Raw genomic sequence first — 23,204 nt, forward strand, 5'->3', positions numbered from 1 at the left:
ACAACAAAAACAAGGCCTTTGTTCTCAGCACCCGAAGAGGAAGCAATGGCTGCCTCCATGTGACATAATTAAACTACTCAAATTGTCAATCAGCCATAAATCAAAAATGGAAAATGCAATCATCATAGAAATATATATATTTTTGAATCAGAATAATCTACTAATGTTCTAGGCAAGGTTTAAACTGTAGGAATAATTAAAAGCAATGTAATTCAATCCAAAAATTTCAATGTAAACCAATGGCCGAACCTATATGGCATTGTGATAGTGTAAATTGCTAGATTGAACACCTTAGAAGTTTGGCATACAATAAGCGTCTGTGGACTCACCGTCACCTGGAGAGCTTGAGGAACATAAAATATATCCAATTTGAACTGCTAAAAATCAGAAAACTTTGCGGAGCACTAAATTCATACGGCCTTCCAATGCTTGGTCAGCGCCACCTATCTGCTCTGGTAGTAGTGAGAAGTATATTCCGCTATATTGATTCTCAGTGCACATTGGGTCCATGGAGTCCTGTTGCTTGTGCCACACATGATGGCATCCACCGGTGTGTTACACCAGGTATTTGGACTCATCCGATCAGCACACTTGTTTGTGGTCCTCCAGTGTCCAACCACCATGTTGTTGACACTACAATATTTCCCGTCGATGGTCATCAGTGGTAAGGAGAAGGTATCTCTTGGGTAATCTGTTGTGGAACCCCATATATTCTAGCATGTTGCTCACCATAATTTGGGATATTGTTCTTGCATTCCCCATATTGTATTGCAATGTCATCTGCCACACAGTGACCTGCTGTTGGGCCTGTACAACTCACTGCACCCTTTGATCGCTATGAATATCCACTTTGCATAATCCTTTACAATTCTGTTGGTGGGTAGTGGTTTGACCTATTCCACACCATCTTTGTACATTTTAACCACAGTGGGCAGTGAGCAACTGACATGATGTGCTGTTTCTGATATGGAAGTGCCTGATACAAGCTCCCACACTCATGCTCTTTTGAAACTGTTATCTTTACTACATCTCATAACTGCTACTTTATCTCTTTGACTTGCACAATCAGATGCAAGTTACCATTGCTTTAGTGTATGGAGCTCCTTGGCTTTTTATACTCCAAGCTATGCAGCATAGTCCATTACAAATGAGGATGCAGTCACAATTCAGTGATCACTGAATATTGTGCAAAGTTAAATGCTTAATTGCTGTATATAAAACAGCTCTGGCAGTTTTTTGGCTGAATGTGTTTTTTTATACTTATGCAGATTTTAAAGGAGGAATATTAGGGCATTAGCAAAACTTCTGATAATGTTGGATGAAAATTCTGTGGATATTTATCATCAGTGGACATTTGAAAAGACTGTGGATATTTGAAATATACCACTGCTTGCTGTTCTTCCTTTGAAAAATTTGCCATAATCTCAAAAAACTTCTCACCCAGATGCCACCATTGACTTATATGTGCCAATACAACAGAATACTTGCTGTGTGCATGCCATAGATGTATTTAAATGTATTGGAACTTGTTCTTTCCACTACGCATTGAATTTCTAAAGATAATGGGATTTTGGCTTTCATTACTTTGTAATGTGTCTGCATTGAGATGTGAAAGTGATTCTTGATGATACTAACTTTTTTTTATTATACTATTATATTTTCTTAAATAGGATTTTAGCCACAATCATTTGAGAGAGGTTCCTCATGAACTAGAACATGGTAGAGGGCTTTTAGTGCTGAATCTCAGTTACAATCAGTAAGTATTTCACTGTAATTTTAATATACAGTATGAGATAGATTTATTTAGAATTCCAAAATCTGAAAGGTGTGACAAAATCTTTTTTTTTTAATCCAATAATGTGATGCTGTTCTAGCATTACTCCTCCACCCACCCATCTGCCAGAACATGGTAGAACAGTCATGTTTTTTTCATGAAATTTAAATGACTGTCATGCTTATTCAATAAATGGAATATATATTTTTTTATTTACTGAAGGAGTGAATAAACTACTTATATAAACATAAATTACTGAGTTTTATTTGCTTGTTCTCCCATCCAATCTATGTCATTTCCTTAATGATCTCCATCAGTAGTGTACTGGTGGAGATTATGGTGAAGATTACTTCCATTGTAAATGGTTTATCTGCCACACATGTTATACCATGTTTCCTGGCAAATGTATGCAATCCAGTGCACCCGTTAGTAACCACAAAGTGTTGTGTTCAATTTTTACTATCAGCATAAGAAAAAGTTTTCAACTTCTGTTCCTCTATGTAGCATATCATCCTCTTGAGCCATTTAAAAAATTTCCAGACAAGCACGTGACTTTTTAATTAATTTCAACTGAGACTGTTTTTCATACAAAAAGTCAGCTATGCTTTCCCAGACTGATACTGCATTGTCGCAGCAACAAATTTTGACCAGTAACCTAAGAGAATACTCAGGTATTAAAAAATAATAATAAATCATCATTCATCATTCTACTCTTCCATTTGGCACGTGTTGAGCCCCTATTTAGATATCGTCCTCCATTGTTGTCGATCTCTTGGATCTTGCATCATTTGTTGATAACTCCGAAAGCCTGTGTTTTCCTTAGGCATTGGAGCCATTCTCTTTTGGGTCTTCCTGGTGGTCTCTTATCTCCAATTCTTCCTGTTAGTACTACATTAGGCAGCCTGTGTTGTTTCATCCGGTTCACATGTCCAAACCACTGAAGTTGTTTTTTGTAGATCTGCTCTATTATTCTGCGTTCAAAATTTAGATCTCTCCTTACTTGTTCATTAGTTTTATGTTCTCTCCAATTTGTTTTATTGATTTTCCTTAGACATCTCATTTCAAGTGCCATTATTTTTTACCTTTCTTTCTTATTTATTCTCCAATTCTCTGATCCATAAGTTGCTGTGGGTATGATGACAGTTTCATATAGTTTAATTTTTAGACTATTTGAAATTTTATTGCTCTTTCATACGTTTTTGAGTTTGTTCATGTTTGTCCATCCGATATTCAGTCTGTGATTAATTTGGTCAATATTACTTAGGTTTCCGGTTATTAGAGAGCCCAGATATACAAATTTTTGTACTTGTTCTATTTGTTGATTTTGGATGTTTATATCTTCTATGTTTTTTCCGATTTTCATTACTTTGGTTTTATTTATATTAATATTAATTCCATAATTGTTGCTTTCTTTATTGATGTTTGTTAATATTTCTTTTAGTTGTTCTTTGGTTTCTGTTAAAATCACAATATCATCTGCATATTTTATGTGGTTTATATTTTTTCCATTTATTATTGTGCCTCTTTTTTCTTCAGTTGATTTCATTAGTTCGTCTAGGTAGATATTAAATAGATATGGAGATAAAGGGCATCCCTGCATGAATCCTTTCTCTATTTCAAATTTCTCTGTTTTAAGGTTGTTGAATTTTACTATTGCTCTTGTATTTTTATAGAAATTATTTACAAACATGATTATTTCATGATCGAGTGGGATTTTTTGTAGTTGCTTCATTAAATTTTCTCTGTTTACAGAGTCAAATGCCTGCTTGAAATCGATCAAACACAGATAAAGAGGTTTCTTCTTATTCCAATATTTTTCTGCAATGATGTTTAGTGTGAATATTTGGTCTATTGTTGATCTGTCTTTTCTAAATCCTGCTTGTTCTTCCCCTATTGTATCTTCATATGATTTAAGTATCCTATTTTGTAAGATCCTTATAAATATTTTATATATATGGTTTATAAGGGTAATGGGTTTATAATTTTGACAATTTTCTTTCTCCTTTTTTTGGGTATATCACTTCGCACCACAATTGTGCGAAGTGTTTTAACATTGCATTGCCTTTGAATTTCCATAGTTCTGCTTGGATACCATCATTTCCAGGTGCCTTGTCATTCTTCATTTGGCTAATTGCTTTCTGAACTTCTTTTGTTATCGAGGATGCTTTATCTCTTCTATTATCGTTCTTTCCCCTTTGAACAGGGTTTGGAAATATTCTTTCCATATTTTTTAAATTTCTTGCGTGTTTCCTGTTTTTATTTTTCATTGTCAGTGTTTCCCGGATGTATGTTTTAGCCTTTATAACCTGGTAAGTTGTTTTAGAGTCGTGATGTTTATTTGCCTCTTCGCACTGCTTTGTTTTGTCTTCCAACCATTTCCTTTTAGCAGCTTTACATAGGTTGTCTATTTTGTTTTTTAGGGATTTATATTTTCCGTTTTGTTTTGGCTATTTTCTTTGTTTAGGAGGTTTTTCATTTGTCTTTTTTCCATCCATACATCTAAAATTTCTGCTGTAATCCAGGGATTATTTGGTTTTGGTTTTGTTCCCAAGGTTTCTAAGGCTGCATCTTTAGTCATTTGTTTAGTTTTCTCCCATATATTTTCCACAGATATTGAATAGTTTATATCTTTTAATTTTTCTTGTAGTGTTTTCCCATAAATTTCCTTTATTTTGTCTTCTTCAAATCATGATATATTTAATGTTGCTCTATTGTTCTTTGGCTTCGTATTTTTAAATTTACATTTAATTGTTGCTGCTAGCAGTTCATGGTCGGTGTCAAAATCTGTACTTCTAAGAGTTTTAACATTTTGAATGGACGATTTCCAGTTGTTATTTATTAAAATGTAGTCGATACAGTTTTTTGTATTTCCATCTGGTGATGTCCATGTATACTTACGTTGAGATCTGTGGTAGAACAGTGTGTTGGTGATGAATAGTTTATTTTCTTTGCAGAAGTTCAAGAGTTCTTCTCCTCGCTCATTTCTATTTCCTATCCCGAACTTTCCCAATATGTCACTGAAATCTGTCGAAAAGCCTCCAACTTTTGCGTTAAAAGTCTCCCATTATTATTAAAATATCTTTTTTGTTTGTGTTATCTATGGTTTCTTGTAGGTCCAAATAGAAGGCACCTGTCTCTGTATCATCATGTGAGGAGTCTGGGGCATATGCCGGGATTATTTTTATGAAGATTCCTTTTTCTTTACCTTTTATTCTTAAACTTATCATTCTTGAGCTGTGTGTGGGTGAATTTCTATTATTGAATTTAATAGATATTTCTTTACTACGAAAGTGACTCCTCTATGTATGTTGTCTTTCTCCCTGAGTAAAATATTCTTCCTTCTATCATATCAAGTGTTCCTTCTTCTGTCCAATGTGTCTCTGACATTCCTACAATATCCTATTTGATCTTTTTCAATTTTTCTTCTACCAATTTTATTTTCCCGGTCTTGTAAAGCGATCTTACGTTTAGTGTTGAGAGATATATTTGAGTTTTGGCTGACCATAAAGCTTTCTTTACATCTCTTCTCCGTGGTATAAGAACAGCCGCGTCGGTTACCCCGGACGCGGTAGCATGACTATTTATCTTACAATGACTGAGATCCACAGGGTTTAAGGCAGATAATGCAGCTGTCTTGCCATTCCTCTGCTGCATAGTCCACAATTTAGATGGGACCAGTATTTTGGAAGAGTGACAGACTTCCACTGTTGCTGAAGATAGATCCTCCCTCTTCACCTGTAACCCAGGCAGGGGGCCCATCCCAGGTACTGTCGGCTGGAGCCAGCCGAGCCCAAGGTTTTTTTACACAAGGTATGCTCCTCCCCCTCCTTTTTCATCCAGGTTGGGACTGGCAATGGCAGAATTTAATGAATAATTAATAAATAAATAAAATAAACAAATTTAAAGGGAGAGTGAAAAGCAAGCAAACAAGAAAACAAAAATAGTAAATTTATTGGATAACTCACGTATTTTTATTCATTGATGAATGGTTAAAATTTATTTTTTAAATTCTTTTCTGGTAATAACCAAAAAATATGAGAGATAAATTTTATGACAAACAACGTCCCTATTAAATACAGTGCATCCCCGATATACTATGCCTGATCTCCTTTTACCACCATTTCAGATATAATGCCAGTGTGATTATGTCTCAGAAGAGAATATAAAAAATAATGGTGTTTATGGCAAACACACAAATTTCACAATGGACACTGACAACAGCAAACTCTATACTTCACGGAGGGAGAACCGGTTAATGCATTGAGCTACTATATTCCCTTGTATGGTATATTCTTCCAATTAGACAAATTTTTATAAATAACAAAACTTCTCCCTGAGTAGTTATTATAGACATTCGATTTTTGCATATCCCGTGGCACCTCCATAGCCAGGTGGGAAGGAGCAGCAGTGCGTAGCACACGCTTCTTGATTAGACCGGGGTTCGAGCCCGTCACCACCAAATATGGAGGATGCGGAAAGGTCAGGGAATGACCACCACGTATCCCGGAGCAATATGGCCTTAGTTGCTAATGCTCCTAAAAAAAAAAAAAAACCAAACCAAGCATATCCCGTTTCAATTAAAGATGCAATAAAAAAAGAATACAGTACACCACTGACATAGTAATTGCGAAAGAAACTCACAGAGTTAACATCCTTCCTCTGAGAGGGGAAATGAGAACAAAGCTACTACTTGCAATATATTCAGTTATAAATTTTTGCAAACAGTAGCATGTGGCATCCTTTCCAAAGTTATGAAATCACATAAAGAATGGCAAAAATTGCTAAAGGTAATGCTAAGTGTGCCCTGGAATATATTAATCATGTTACAAAGGGATACAATACTTGTTAAACAAAAACAAAGCTCTTTGTCCTTTAATGTAATGGGAATGTATACTTCTTTCTTTTAAAGTTAAAACTTCATTGCAATTACTGGTTACATTGTAATGTTAATCAAAACTTTACTTTGAAATTGTTGGTCTGAAATTCCTTTCACAACTCAATTCCTGAGTTTTGAAAGGGATTTCAGAAGGCACCACCGTTCAATTCCCCTTAACATTAATATGTTATACAGCTTGTTTATTGAAAGAAGCTTTAACAATTACATCTTCCACAAAAGAACTGCAATACTGAATGTTGATACCTTTTATTCTATAATTAAGCTTTGCTACTTTGCAGTATTAAATGGAGATCAAAAAGGCAGATGTTTTGTTTGTGTTCGCTATATAAAGGAACATAATTCACTGTAGCTTAGTAAGAATAGCAATCATTCTTTCTAAAAGGATCTGGTATGTCTTTTTTTCAATGATATCTCCCCCTCCTCAACCATACTCACACACCCAGTGAACATGAAGATGAGTCAGGATGCATGCTCTTACCACAAATTAATTGCCATCAATTGCCATGGTGTCACCCAGCAATTATCTCCCACCCAACCGTCATTACCCATGAATATATGTAATAATAAAATTTATTTTCTTTGTTTCATGAAAATAAAAAAGAAATTTATCTTTTGCTTTCAGTGGTGAAAACATGATAAATACAAATGCATTCTTTCCATAGCTAAAAGGGAGTGTACACATGTTTGCTGGCATATCATTCCCACTTAGCAATTCTATGGAGTGAGTTGTGGGGGACACCTTGAAATGTGAAAGTTAACCCACACGCATCACATGAAATTTTGTGTGATAAAAATGCTTGCTTAGGTGATCATATTCATATTAAATTAGAAGAAACTGGGTTAATTTTATTTCAAGCTAGAACACAGTGTTAAAAGATATTCTGACTCCTACATTATATTGAGGTTGCATTGCACATATTCATATGTATTGAAATACTTAATGTTCATTCTAAAAAGTATTGATATTTGAGAGTGCAAAATTTCAACTCCTCCCCCGTACAGAGGTTCTAGATATTTAATTATACATGTACTTTTTTAATATAGGTTCTAGTATCTTTTATTATATACTTTTTTAATCTACATTTATTTTTAGTTCATCTTATTTTATTTTTATTTTGTGAATAAACTATTTTAGTTTTATATTCTGCTGTTAATTTTTTTTAATTTTTATAATATTATAATGTAATTTTTTAAAAATTACTTGCCCTCGAGAATAATGTAACTGGGAGCTTGTCGGGGACTAGTAACCTACAAAGTGATACACTCCCGATCCAGAACAGAATAACCAAGTGCAAACTGCTCTGTTTCAAAAGGACAGTTCTATTAGGAGATTACATTCAGGGGAAACAGGAAATATTTTTTGTAATAAGGATAGGTGGGCTAGAATCAGGTGTGTCTGCCAGGAGCAACAATTAATGATGTCACCAACAGATTGTCAGGGGGGGTAAAGAGAATCTTATTATTTGTGTGGGGATTAATGATATTAAGCATACACAATCTGACAATTAGTTAGACAAATATAGGACCATGCTGAAGAAATGTCACTAGTTAGGTCACTAGTTAGGTCAGAATATCTATATGTCTGCAATTCTACCGAGGCATGATAGGAGGGATTATATGCTGAAAGCCTTGTGGATTAACTCAAGACTTGAAAGACTCTGCAAGGCTTTTGGGGGAAAATTTCTTATCAGCTTGACCAGCACTTTTAGGTAGAAGGAATCTGTTTTTTAGAGACATGACACATTTAAACAAAGGCGCAGGGGTTTTTGCCAGTATCATTGAAGATACCTTAAAGATTCAGGGAAACTGCTAGTTTGGGGGGGGGGACAAGGGTAATATAGATACTCATTTATCTGATGATATTGGTCAAAGTAATGCTTGAATATACCTCAAGGGTTTTTGTTTGTTATTGCAACAGATCATATTAGCAAGTTCTTCTAAGGGCAAAAACGTTTCAAATGCCAGGGAAGCAAGCTTAAATAACTTCAAGGGGTGTGTCAGGGTAATTAACTATACAAGAACACTAAGTCTTATTTGTTTATACAGTAATGTCAGAAGTGTCGTCAATAAAATGAGTGAATTTGAACTGCTAGTTAGGACAAGTAACACTGACATAATAGGGCTTATGGAAACATTGTGCCACCTGAAAATAGGGGATGATGAGTTTCAGTATGATATGTACAATCTATTTAGGGTAGATAGAAGGGATGATGGGGGTTGTGCTTCTTATCAAAAGCAGCCTAAGTGCGATGAAAGCTTTCACAGATTCTATGACATCTTGTATGCTAGCATAGAATCTGTATAGTGTGAGATAGTTAGAAATAAAGGTATAATGAGAGTGGGAGTAATCTACAGGCCAGGTGATTATGAAGATTATGATGAGAGCCTCTACATGCAAATGGAATGAGCAAGCAAGCATAATTTTAATTTGCCTCAAATTGATTGGGACAAAATGGAAGGAAACCCGACATCATCATCAGCCATTTTCAATTAACTGTAGGATGAAGCCCTCTCCAGCAACTTTTCAGTTCCTTCTGTTTTGTGCAGTGGCTATCTGCACTTCCCTACCATTAATATCTTGACACCCCTCCATGGATGGGGAAACAGGTCCTATGCATGCAACATGTCACAGAATCTGCTATAAATATACACACTGGGCTTCGAACAGACAATTCCAAAAGTGGGCATGCAAGATGACACATGCAACAGAATTAACAGACTTCCAATGTGGAATGATAGTAGGACACCACATAAGCAAGCATTCTGTACGAGACATCATAAAAGCAAAAGGTTTTAGCACAAAATATAAAATGACATAATAAAAGCTCTTTTTTTGTCTAAAGCCAGGTGTCTGGATATTAATTTAGCATTAGCATTAGTAGAGGCATTTGATGCAAGAAAGCAAGCTTATGCAGCATCAGCCAAAAAAAAAACACCACTTCCACTTCACCCCTCTGTTCGTTCGAAATACCTGTCCAGCTGAGCCTTAAACTTATTTAGGCTATCAACTTCCATGACAAGGGATGGAAGTCTGTTCCACCAACCAACCATCCGCTGGCTAAAGGCAAATTTCCGCACGTCTATCCTACATCTGTCTTTCTTCAATTTGAATTTATGCCTTCTCAGGTGATTATTCTGAGCAAGAGGAAGAATCCCATCAGCATTGAGCATGCTCAAACCATTCAAGGCTTTATACACCTCTATCAGATCACCTTTAGAGGGGGCTTAGAGGGGAACAGGTATCCTGTGTGTTATCAGACACTTAGCCTAAAACACTGATGGATCCAATATCTCTCTATTACAGAATATTTAGGAGAAGTCCGGTTGGCCTGCCTCCCTAAAATCCACTCACGCACACCTTCTCGATGGTAAGCCCTGTTACATCACTTAGGTGGCAAGGAACGTGTAGAGTGGTTCTCTTCAAGACGCCTGAGGGTTCGAGCCCGTGAGCCACCAAATACGGAGAATGCGGAAAGGTCAGGGAATGACCACTGCATATCCCCGGAGCAATATGGCCTTAGTTGCTAATGCTCCTAAAAACCAAATAACAACAACAACATTCAAGATGCCTGGTCAGCGTGAAGAGGAAAAGACCAAACCCTCCAGCATATGACAGCATGAGAAAACAAATGGCCCTCAGTCCCCAGCAGCTTTCACTCTCCCTCTTTCGGCAGTGAGAAGATGAGAGTGGAAGCAGAGGGTGCTAAGAATCTTTGGGTATGACCAGGCTGCAATGCACTGAAACTGAACTTGGCCTGTTATAACATAAGATCACTCATCGGTGAAGACAGGATATTAGAGCTGGAAAAGGAATTAGAAAATGTGAATTGGAATATCATCGGTTTGGCTGAAACAAGAAGAAGAAATGAATCACTTATAAGATTATCAAGTGGAAATCTGCTGTACACCAATGGAAACAGTGAAAGGAGTGAAGGTGGAGTTGGGTTTCTGGTCCATAAAGATTTTAAAAACAACATTTTGGAATTCAGAAGTACATCACCAAGGGTGTCAAGACTAATACTCAAGATTTCTAAGAGGTACAAGCTAAAGATTATAATGATTTATGCACCAACATCGAGCCATGATGATGAAGAAATGTACACCGAAATTGAGAGTCTTCTAGATGAGCAGAAAACCCACTACACTATTATTATGGGGGAATTCAATGCTAAGGTTGGAAAAAGACAAAACAGCACAGAAAGGGGAACTATAGGAAATTTTGGAATTGGTGAAAGAAATGAAAGAGGTGAAAGACTTGTGGAATTTGCAGAATCTCAAGGACTGTCAGTAATGAACACTTTTTTCAAGAAAAGGGTGAACAGAAAGTGGACATGGAAGAGTCCAAATGGATTAACTACTAATGAAATCAACTTCATCCTCATTAACAGAAGATATATTGTGAATGATGTTACCATCCTGAATAAGGTAAATGTTGGAAGTGATCACAGAATGGTAAGATGTACACTTGATATAGATGTAGGAAAGGAAAGAAAAAAACTGACTCGAGTAAATAATACAAAGGTCTTTGAGATAACAGAAGAGGAGAAAAAGCAGTATGTACTGGAACTTAAGAACAAGTTTGAGCTTCTGCAGACTGCTCAGGACCAAGATATCGACGAGGAATATTACAACTTTCTGAAAGTGATAAAGCCCAAGAACCCTATAGGGAAAAAGAAATCCAAAGAAGAAAAAATTAGTCAAGAAACACTTGTCATGATGAACTGAAGATGACAAATGAAGAACAAGATAAACACTGACAAGGAGAAAATTGGGTATACTGAGTTATGCAAAGCCATTAGAAAGAGACTCAGAGAGGACATAAGAAGATTTAACACAAGAAAAGTAGAACAGGCATTAAGGGAAAACAAAAGATTTAAATCAGCAGCCATGAGCAGTAATACAGAAAGACAAATGATACTGAAACTGAAGAATAGCGTTAGTATACTTATAAACAGCAGAGAAGGCATAATTCGAATAGCAGAAGACTACTATAGAGAATTATGCAAGGAGCAGGGGAATGATGCCAGCAGTGGAGAAAATGGATTGCAAAGTAGCAACATATACGACATACCCGATATTCTTCCTGATGAAGTAGAACATGCATTGAAGAAAATGAAGAATCAGAAAGATCCGGGGGGAGATGAAGTTACTGTAGAGTTGTTAAAATTGGGAGGAAGAGACATAACACAAAAACAAGCAAGGCTCTTCACAAACTGCATTAGAAAAGGTGTGACGCCTAAGCAGTGGAATAATGCAATCATAGTTTTGCTGCATAAGAAAGGAGATAAATCAGAAATTCAAAATTATAGACCAATTAGCTTGTTATCCCACAACTACAAGTTGTTCACAAGGGTCATTACTAACAGATTAGAAAGAATACTTGATGAGAATCAACCGAAAGAGCAAGCTGGCTTTAGGACAGGATTCTCAACTATGGATCACCTTCACGTAATATCACAGCTAATGGAGAAAGCAAATGAATATAAAACACCATTATGCCTGGCATTTGTGAATTATGAAAAGGCATTTGACTCCATACAGCATAAGGCAATGTTTCGGGCACTGGAAAGACAAGGCATTGATACCCCATATATTATGATTTTGAAGAAAATATATGAGAGTGATACCTCCTTTATTAGACTAGACAAAGACAGTAGGAAATTTAAAATTGAGAAAGGAGTTCGACAAGGAGACACAATATCTCCGAAGCTGTTTACTTACTGCTGCCCTTGAGGAAGCTTTCAGAAGATTAGACTGGTTGCAGAAAGGAGTCAATGTGAACGGAGAGCACCTAAACCATTTACGATTTGCGGATGACATTGTGGTCATAAGCCACGATCCCAAAGAATTAGAGGAAAATCTTAATCAGTTATGCACAGTTAGTACGGATTTTGGACTAAGGATGAATATGGCTAAAACAAAAGTAATGATGAACAAGTATGCCACAGAAAGGGAAATAATGATTGAAGGAGCAGTAATTGAAAAGGTGGAGTCATATACTTATCTGGGACAAGTTATTAGCTGTAATAATGATAAATGGCTGGAAGTCAAGAGAAGAATAAATTTTGGATGGATAGCATTCAGGAAATATAGTCACATACTGAAGAGCAATATCCCAGTTTGTCTGAAACGTAAAATAATGAACCAATGTATACTCCCCACCATGAATTATGGAAGTGAAACTTGGGCACTCACCAAAAGAATGGAAGAGAAGCTAAGAACTACACAGCGAAGAATGGAACAAATTATATTGGGAATCAGACTGTTAGATAAGAAGAGAAACACATGGATTAGGCAGCAAACTCAAGTAAAGGACATTCTTATCAAAACTAAAGAACTAAAATGGTCTTGGGCAGGACACAGCTCGAAGACATGATGACAGATGGACTAAGAAAATAACAGAATGGTATCCAAGAGGAGCTAGAAGAAAGCATGGAAGACAAAGGCGGATATGGATAGATGAAATTCATGAGTTTGTGGGTAGTAAATGGATGGCAAGTGCTCAAAACAGAAGGAACTGGAAAGTTGCTGGAGAGACCTTCATCCTGCAATGGATTGAAAATGGCTGATGATGATGGTGATGATCAGATCACCTCTCTGGTGCCTAGTTTCCAGACACTGTAATTTGCAAAACTTAAGCCTTTCTTTAGAAGAGCACCCCTTTGTTCCATTCATTAATCTTGTTGCCCTTCTCTGTACTCGTTCCAGCAGCTCTACATCCTTCTTTAAATGAGTCCTCCAGACCTGTATACAGTACTCTAGGTGTGGCCTGACCATTGCCTTATACAAGGGAATAATCACCTCCTTATCCCTGCTAGAAAAATTCCTATATATCATTGACAATACACACCATGAGCTACTCTTGCAACCCGTCTGCACTGCTCAGAGAACTTCATATCTGCCTGCACAAGCACCCCAAGAAAGCAAGCTTATGCAGCATCAGCCAAAAAAAAAAAAAAAAAAACCACTTCCACTTCACCCCTCTGTTCGTTCGAAATACCTGTCCAGCTGAGCCTTAAACTTATTTAGGCTATCAACTTCCATGACAAGGGATGGAAGTCTGTTCCACTAGCCAACCACCCGCTGGCTGAAGGGAAATTTCTGCACGTCTATCCTACATCTGTCTTTCCTCAATTTGAATTTATGCCCTCTCAGGTGATTATGCTGAGCAAGAGGAAATATCCCATCGGCATTGAGCATGCTCAAACCATTCAAGGCTAACCTCTATCAGATCACCTCGCTGGTGCCTAGTCTCCAGACACTGTAATTTGCAAAACTTAAGCCTTTCTTCGTAAGAGCACTCCTTTGTTCCATTCACTAATCTTGTTGCCCCTCTCTGTACTCGTTCCAGCAGCTCTACATCCTTCTTGAAAGGAGGCCTCCAGACCTGTATACAGTACTCTAGGTGTGGCCTGACCATTGCCTTATACAAGGGAATAATCACCTTCTTATCCCTGCTAGAAAAATTCCTATATATCATTGACAATACACCATGAGCTACTCTTGCAGCTCGTCTGCACTGCTCAGTGAACTTCATATTTGCCTGCACAACCACCCCGAGGTCCCTTTCTTTCTCTACCACTGTCAGTGTAGTACCACAGTGTTGATACGTTGCTCTGGGGTTGCTGTTTCCCATATGTAGTACTTTACATTTGTCAATGTTAAACTTCATTTGCCACCTCTCAGCCCATTTGCTCAACCTTTCCAGATCCTGTTGCAGCAGCATAGTGTCAGTAGTGTCCTTGACAACCCTGCCAACCTTCGTATCGTCTGCAAACTTCGACATTAAGCTTGATATACCATCATCAATATAATTTATAAATACAGAAAACAATAATGGACCCAACACTGAACCCTGAGGGACTCCACTGATAACATTAGTCCACGATGAGCAGTGTCCATTGATTACCACTCTCTGTCTTCTCTCCCTCAACCACCCCTTTATCCATAGCAGCAATTTGCCTCCAATGCCACACTGCTCCAATTTGTGCAGCAGTCTTCCATGTGCAACAGTATCAAAAGCCTTTCTAAGATCTAATTATATAATATCAAAGTTATTCCCTGCATCCAGTTCTTTTGTGACTGCATCATAGTATCCAATCAAATTGGTCAGGCAAGACTTCCCCTTAACAAAACCATGCTGTGTGTGAGCTATAACTGAAGTCTTGTCTAGATGATCCTGCAGTGCTTCTTTAACCAGTGCCTCCATTAATTTTCCTGGAGCAGAAGTTAAACTCACAGGTCTATAACTACTTGTGTCAGCCTTTGATCCTGCTTTGTGAATTATGGTCACATTTGCACATCTCCAGTCTGTGGGTACCTCCCCTGAGTTCAAGGAAGCTCTCATAATTATGGCTAAGGGTTTGCTTTAATATAACTGGATAGATCCCATCCAACCCAGGTGCCTTTCTTGTCTTTATCTTCAACAATTTCTCCTCCACTTTACTCTCAGTTATTACAAGACTCTCTAGCTTACTGCCAGATTTGAATACACCTCTGGCATTCCCCTCGCTTGAATAACTCCTCATGTGTGAATGTCGATGCAAAATATTCATTTAGTTTGTTAGCTAACTGAGCTGGATCATCAACAGTTGACCCATCGATATCAAGTTGACCAATCTGATTCATCCCCTTCCTTCTAGAGTTTATATAAGTAAAGAATTCTTTGCTGTTTTTCTTTGCACCCCTTGCCAAAGAGTTCTCGTAATCTGCCTTCGCCTGCCTAACCTCCTTTGTAACTTGGTTACAGATCAACTTGTATCTATCATAGGCTTCTGTGTCACGTGTTAATTTATATGTATCCCATGCATTTTTCTTCTCTGCCATATGTATCATTAGTTCATCTGACATCCATTTAGGCCTAAACCTTGAACAGTATTTCTTAGTTGGTATATAAAGCCTAGTAGCTTGCAAGATAAGTTCTTTGAATGCTTCCCATTTTGAATTTGTTGTTGGTAACATCATCAGTTGGTCCCACTGTATAGAATTTAAATACTGTCTCAGTCCATCGTAGTCGCCTTTACGAAAGCAATAACCCTTCCCTTTACCCCTAATGGTAGTTACCTCTTTGAGTAAATCCCACTTCAGCACACTGTGATCACTGCCACCTAGTGGTTCATACACCTGCAGATTCTTAATGCATGAAGAATCACTCCCTCTAGTTGCCTCCCGAACATGTTAATGTAGAAAACAATCATCCAATAAATCCACAAAAAACCACAAATTAAAATCTTCCATTATAAGACTCTTTGATTTACTGGCCCACTCTATTTCCCGGTACAGTTTCTTATTATACTCATCAGAGTCATTAGGCCTATAGTACACTCCTACTCTCAATTTTGATCTCCCAATGCTTATGTTACACCAAACTGACTCGACACTGCACTGTCCAGCGATGTCGACTGGCTTCACTTCCTTGGATTTTATGTGTTTCTTAACTAATAGCATAACCCCTCCTCTCTTCCTATCCTGTCTATCCTTTCTATAAACGTTGTACTCCCCAAATTCCAGTTCTGCATTTCTTATATCTGTGTGACACCAGGTCTCGGATATCCCGACAATATCTGCCTTTGATGTTTTGAGCATCTGCCTTTGATGTTTTGAGCAATACCTCAAATTCATCCAATTTATTTACTAAACTCCTAGCATTGGTGTACACGCAAGTATACATGCACCTGTTTCTATATGGGCGACTCCGTAGCCAGGTGGGAAGGAGCAGCAGTGCATAGCACACGCTTCTTGATTAGACCGGGGTTCAAGCCCGTCACCACCAAATACGGAGGATGCGGAAAGGTCAGGGAAATGACTACCGCATATCCCGGAGCAATATGGCCTTAGTTGCTAATGCTCCTAAAAACCAAATAACAAACAAACAAACCTGTTTCTATTCCTAGCTACCCTAACACAACCCATGTGATTTGGTAGACCAAATCTATCAAACCTACCAACCAATTTGATTGGTAGAGTGGTAGGTCAGTGTATGTACTGCCCACGAACTCTTGAGTTTTATCTGTCCATCTCTGTTGTTGTCTTCCAGGTTTTCTTTTAGCTCCTCTTGGGTACCATTCTGTTATTTTCTTAGTCCATTTACCTGGCCTTGGGGCATTGTAGCCTTAGTTGCTAATGCGCCAAAAAATCCAAACAAACAAACATCTTAGTCCATCACTCATCATGTCTTTGAGCAAATTTAGGAAAATTTTAAAAATAATAATAATCTATGCGTTTTCCTCCTCCCATAGGTTACTATCCAGCTGACTATTTGAATTTCCTCAAACTGCCAGCTTCTACCCACCCATATAAGTAAGTTATTCCAATAATTTATAACTCGCTGGCTAAAATAAAACTTCCTGCAATCCAGTCTATGTAAACTCTAGAAGGAAAGGGATGAATCAGATTGGACCACTTAACATAGATGGGTTGACTATTGATGAACATGCTCAGGTAGCTGATAAACTGAATGAGTATTTTGCATCTACATTCACACATGAGTTATTCAATGAGGGGAATGCCAGACGTTATCAAACTCTAACAGGGAGCTAAGTGATTTTGTAATAACTGAGAGCAAAGTGGAGGAGAAATTGTTGAAGTTAAACATAAAAAAGACACCTGGGGTGGACAGGATCTATCCAGTTATATTAAAGTAGGTAGCAAAGGAAGTAAGCAAACCCTTAGCCATAATTATGAGAGCTTCCTTGGACTCAGAGGAAGTCCCCATGGACTGGAGGTGTGCAAATGTATCACCAATTCACAAAGGGGGGTTCAAAAGGTGACACAAGTAACTATAGACCTGTTAGTTTAACTTGTTTCTGGGGAAAATAATGGAGTCACTGGTTAAAGAAGCATTGCAGAATCATCTAGACAAGACTGCAGTAATAGATAAGACACAGCATGGGTTTATTAAAGGGAGGTCTTGTTTGACCAATTTGATTGGATACTATGATGTGGTCACAAAGGAACTGAATGTCAAAAATAATTTTGATATCATATACTCGGATTTCAGGAAAGCTTTTTATACTGTTGCACATGGAAGATTGCTGTACAAATTGGAGAGGTATGGCATTAAGGGTAAGTTGCTACAATGGACAAAGGGATGGTTGAGTGGGAGACGACAGAGAGTGGTAATCAGTGGACACTGCTCTTTATGGACAAATATTATTAGTGGAGTGCTACCTGGTTCAGTGCTGGGCCCATTATTGTTTTGTGTATTCATCAATGATATTAATGAAGGTATATCAGGATTAATGTCCAAGTTTGCAGATGATACAAAGGTTGTCAGGGTTGTTAATGACAGTAAAGACAGTATGCTACTGCAACTGGATCTAGATAAGTTGGGCAAATGGGCTGAAAAGTGGCAACTGTTTAACATTGACAGTGCAAAGTACTGCATATGGGTAGCAATAACTCAAGAGAAATGTACCAACTTTGTGGTACTACACTCAGGGAAGTGGAAAGTGAAAAAGACCTGGGGGTAATTGTGCAGTCAAATATGAAGTTTGCTGAGCAGTGCAGATGAGCTGGCAAGTCAGGTCATGGAGTCTTGTCAATGATATATAGGAATTTTGGTAGCAGGTACATGGAGGTGATTATCCTGTTGTACACGGCAATGGTCAGGCCACACTTAGAGTATTGTGTACAGGTCTGGAGGCCTCATTTTAGGAAGGATATAGAGTTGCTAGAACGAGTACAAAGAAGGGCAAAAGATTGGTGAGGGGAACAAAGGGGTGCTCTTACCAAGAAAGGCTTAAGTTCTGCAAATTGCAGTGCCTGGAGAGTAGGCACCTGTGAGGTGATCTGATTGAGGTGTATAAGGCCTTGAATGGGTTGAGCAATCTGAATGCTAATGGGATTCTTCCTCTTGCTCAGATTAAGAACCTGAGGGGGCATAGATTCAAATTGAGGAAAGACAGTTATAGAATAGATGTGTGGAAATTTTTCTTTGGCCGGTGGGTGGTTGATTGGTGGAACAGACTTCCATCTTTTGTTGCAGAAGTTGATAGCCTAAATAAATTTAAAGCTGAGCTGGACAGGCATTTGGAACGAATAGAGTGAAATGGGCGGCTATTTTTTTTTTTTTTTTGGCTGATGCTGCACAAGCTTTCTTTCTTGCATCGTATGCCTCTACTAATGCTAATGCTAAACATCCCCCCCCCGTAACTTGAAATTATGGCCCCTTGTTCTAGAATCATTTAAAACCGTGTAAATTTCATTCTTTATTCATTTTGTTGATGCCTCTAGTCTTAAACACCTCAGTCAAGTCTCCTCTAAGGTGTCTAGTTTCCAATTTATGCAACCACATATTCAAAGTCTTTCCTCATATGGACACCCATTTGCCGATCTCACCAGACGAGTTCACAGTATTCCAAGTGTGATCTAAGAACAGTCTTATATAATAGGATTATGACATCCTTATCTCTACTAGCAATTGTTCAATAAATTAATGATAGGACACCATGGGTCTTCCTTGCACCAGTCTACAGTGCTCGGAGAACTTCATGCCTGACTGTATTGTAATACCTAAGTCCTTTCCTCTACTACTACCTTTAGTTCAACTCCATCAATAGTATAACTTATTTTGGGGTTACTGTTCCCCGGATGTAATACCCTTACACTTTGCTGGATTAAAGCATAGCTGTCATTTTTCTGAACATCCCTGAAGTCTGTCAAGGTCACTCTGAAGAAGCTCTGCTTGGCAGTCTGTTATTTATTTTATTATTTATTATTATTAACCATATAGTGCAAGGAAGCCTGAGGCTTATGCTGCACCAGCCAAAAAATAAAAATAAATAAATTTCTGAATTACCCTGAGAGAAAGAAAACAAGAGCCGAAATAAGTGAGTCACCAAAAAAGGGAAGAATGATGATATCCAGCCCAGGACCCTGGGTGTGATCATTAACTACTCTATCAACCTTTACATCACCTGCAAATTTAGACATCACACCCTCTATCCCTTCATCGATGACATGTGTGAAAATCAAAAACAACAGTGGTACTAATACTGATCCTTGGCACTTCTTACATCAACCCAATCTGAAGAATAACCATTTATCACAACCCTCTACCTCCTGCCCTGAAGCCATCCAGCTATCCATCTAAGGATTTTTCCTGTGATTCCACCCTGTTCCAGCTTATAAAATAACTGCTCATGTGGAACTGAGTCAAATGCTCTGCTGAAATCCAAATAAACAATGTTGAAATTATTCCCAGCTCTTGAGTGACCCTGTCAAAATAGCTAACCAGATTAGTTAAACATGATTTTCCCCTTTACAAAACCATGCTGAATATCCTTTAGAATTCCATTTCTATCTAAATGATCCTGAATTCCATTTCTATCTAAATGATCCTGAATTCCATTTCTATCTAAACGATCCTGAATTCCATTTCTATCTAAATGATCCTGAATTCCACCCTTGATTATTGTCTCCATGATTTTCTCTACTACTGAAGTTAGACTAACTGGCCAGTAATTTCCCACTTCACTCTTAGAACCGCCCTTATGTATTGGAAATGCATTGGCACTTTTCCAATCCAATGGAATCACTTCTGAGTCCAGTGATGCTCTCATAATTAGCCTCACTGGTTCAATGCACTCCCTTGCCACCTCCCTTAAAATTATAGGGTATATGCCATCAACCCCAATAACTTTACTTGCCTGTAGGCTCAAAAGTTTTTTCATTAAATAAAAATGTGAAATTTCAATATCATTAATTACATTTTTTTTAACTTCACTCCCATAATTTCTCATCGACGTTAAGGGTTTTTCTTCTATGAATATTGATGCAAAGTAACTGTTGAGTTCATCTGCGACTTCAACTAGGGTATCTAATACTTTCCCATGTCCATTACATAAGGGTCCGATATGGTCTGGTTTGTCCTTCTCTTGTTTGCATTTATATATGTGAAGAATTCCTTATCCCCTCTTTGCCAACGACTTCTCTTAATCTGCCTTTGCCAGCCTAACCTTTTCTGTGGCACTATTCTGTGGCACAGATCAATTTATAGCTGTTATAAGGCTTTAGTGTTTTTTTATTGCTCTTTAAATTTTACATGCTATCTTTTTCTGCTCAAGTAATCTGGCAACTTCATTGTTCATCTAACTTGAAATCCTCCTCGTGGAGTATTTGTTTAATGGTATATAAGCATTCAAGGCTTTTGTGATAAATGTTTTAAAAGTATACCATAATTCAATTGTATTTGCTCTCTGTGAGATTGCTATCCAGTTAATAGAGGCCACATAGCATCTTAAGCCGTCGTAATTTCCTTTCCTGAAATTATAACCTAATCCTTTGCCTTTAACTACTGTTACCTCTCTCTTCATCTTCCACCGTGGAACTCCTTGATCACTTCCTGCTACTGGTTCCAGTACTGACAGCCCTGTTATGTTATCTGGTTCATGGGAGATAATGAGGTCTAGAGTATTCTTTTCCCTAGCACTTCCCTGACAAGTTGATACAAATAGCAATCATTTAGTTCAGGGATTCTCAATGGGGGCAAAAATGGGTTTTTTGGGGGGGGAGAAATCATGGATATTACAGTGGTTTGTAGCCCTCCAAAGTTCAACCCTACCCGATGACATCTTATTCCTTAATATTTAATTTCTCTCATTGGGTTTTCTTTTCTCCTGAGACAACTGATTTTTAACATATAGGTATATTATATCAGAAGTGTTTGTGTTTGTTTGGTTTTTAGGAGCATTAGACTATTGCTCCGGGAATATGTGGTGGTCATTCCCTGACCTTTCCACATCCTCCGTATTTGGTGGTGACGGGCTTGAACTCTGGTCTAATCAAGAAGCGTGTGCTATGCACTGCTGCTCCTTCCCACCTGGCTACGGAGGCGCCTCATATCAGAAGTGAGTGAGAAATTTGGTAAAAGGAAGATAGTGGGCGTAATTTAATTCAACCACCTTTGCTTTTCATAGGCATTATATGCCTAAGCTTTCAGAGGTAAAGTCTCCGCAATCCTTGGAGTTTGCACCTTTCCGACAGATGAGACCTTGGCGGTGGCTTGGTGAACATGGCATGGTTTATTCATTTATTCTTTTGTTTCATTGGTCAATATATGAGGCATGGATGGGATGAGGAAATGCTTAAGTGTATTGTTTCTACTTTCTAAGTGACATTTAGTACTGATTTATTGTTTCCTTGTGGAAGTTGTTTATTTTGATCCACAGTGCTTTTATGAATGACATGGGCTCTGAGAGTTAAATAAAAATATTTTGTTATTTAATTCTTTGTAGTTATTCAACCCATCATCAATCATGGCAAGTGCCGAAAAGAAAAAGTGTTGACAGTTTCTGGATGAATATTTCGTGTTTTGTGTGTAGCGGCATAACTAGGGTTGATTGTGCCCAGGACAAATAAAAAATGGTGCCCCTTGGAAAATGCAAAAATTGGAATTTTTCCATTTTTTAACCATAAAAATGGCACCCGGGGCACGTGCTTCACCTGCCTCACCTTGATTGATTAGGACATTGATTATTGCTTGTTTTGTGGCTGAGTAAAATGTTTTTCATAGTCAAAGAAAGCTATACATAATGGAAGGTTGTATTCATTGTGCCGCTTTATAACTTGCTGCACTGTTTGAATGTGATCCATTGTGCTGAAGCTGCTACTGAAGCCACTTCTGAAATCTAGCTATGCCACTATTTATGTGTAATAGTTCTTTTTCAAATGAGGCTATGAAACGATGAAGACTTTTAGATCACTTAGAAAGGAAAGATAACATTGAAAAATAACCAATCCTGATACATTGGTGAACATATCGAATATTTTAAAACAGAATTTTGAGCAACATAACACTGTTACTTCCTTATTTAAGAAGAACACACAAACAAATGACGATGGAATGATTGCGTCTTATGAAATTTCAGAAATCATTGCAAAAACTGGTAGTGCTTATACAGTTGCTGAGACTGTTATACAATCCTCATTAGAGACTGTAATTTCAACAGTGATGCATCAAAATCCTTCCAGTATTTCAATAGCATTGCCATTGAGCAATGATTCAATTTGAAGATGAATCGATGAGATGTCAGTTAACATTGTAGAACAGCTAATTGACAAACTAAAAACAAAAAAAATTTCTATTTAGATTGATGAATCGTTATTGACAATAAGGCCCTTCTAATGGCATAAGTTCGATGATGATTGTAAATTGCAAGAAGAGATGTTTGTAAAATCTATAGAAACTGACTGTACTGGATCATCCATTTTTGCTGCTATAAAAATATGGTTTAATGAAAAACAGGTACCATTGGAAAATTTGATATCTTGCGTCACTGATGGTGCTACCTCCGTGGTTGGAAGATAAAGGTTTCATAGCCCACCTAAAGGAAGAATGTCCTGAAGTTCTTGCATTACACTGCACTGTGCAATGACACAATAGTACAAGAAATATTAGTCCGGATTTTTTATCAATCTCTCAGTATAGTTATTAAAACCATCAATAAAATAAAGTCACCTTGCCTTTTCAGAAAATTTTGTGTTGATAATGAAGATGAGAAGGTGAGGCTTCTTTTACGCAACAGAAGTCAG

General features: G+C 37.6%; 1 protein-coding gene across 3 annotated transcripts in view; it reads left to right on the forward strand.

The window, feature by feature from the left end:
- fliI (FLII actin remodeling protein) overlaps window positions 1–23,204 on the forward strand; it is a 436,796-nt gene that overhangs the window by 49,526 nt on the left and 364,066 nt on the right. For all 3 annotated transcript variants that reach the window (XM_090376949.1, XM_090376950.1, XM_090376948.1), the window contains one exon: window positions 1,671–1,756. In XM_090376949.1, coding sequence (XP_090233075.1) covers window positions 1,671–1,756 — 86 coding nt within the window. The remainder of the gene's footprint in view (window positions 1–1,670; window positions 1,757–23,204) is intronic.

The sequence above is a fragment of the Mastigoproctus giganteus genome, chromosome 7, assembly GCF_048544385.1.
Source record: "Mastigoproctus giganteus isolate SK-2022 chromosome 7, ASM4854438v1, whole genome shotgun sequence".
Classification (NCBI taxonomy): domain Eukaryota; kingdom Metazoa; phylum Arthropoda; class Arachnida; order Uropygi; family Thelyphonidae; genus Mastigoproctus; species Mastigoproctus giganteus.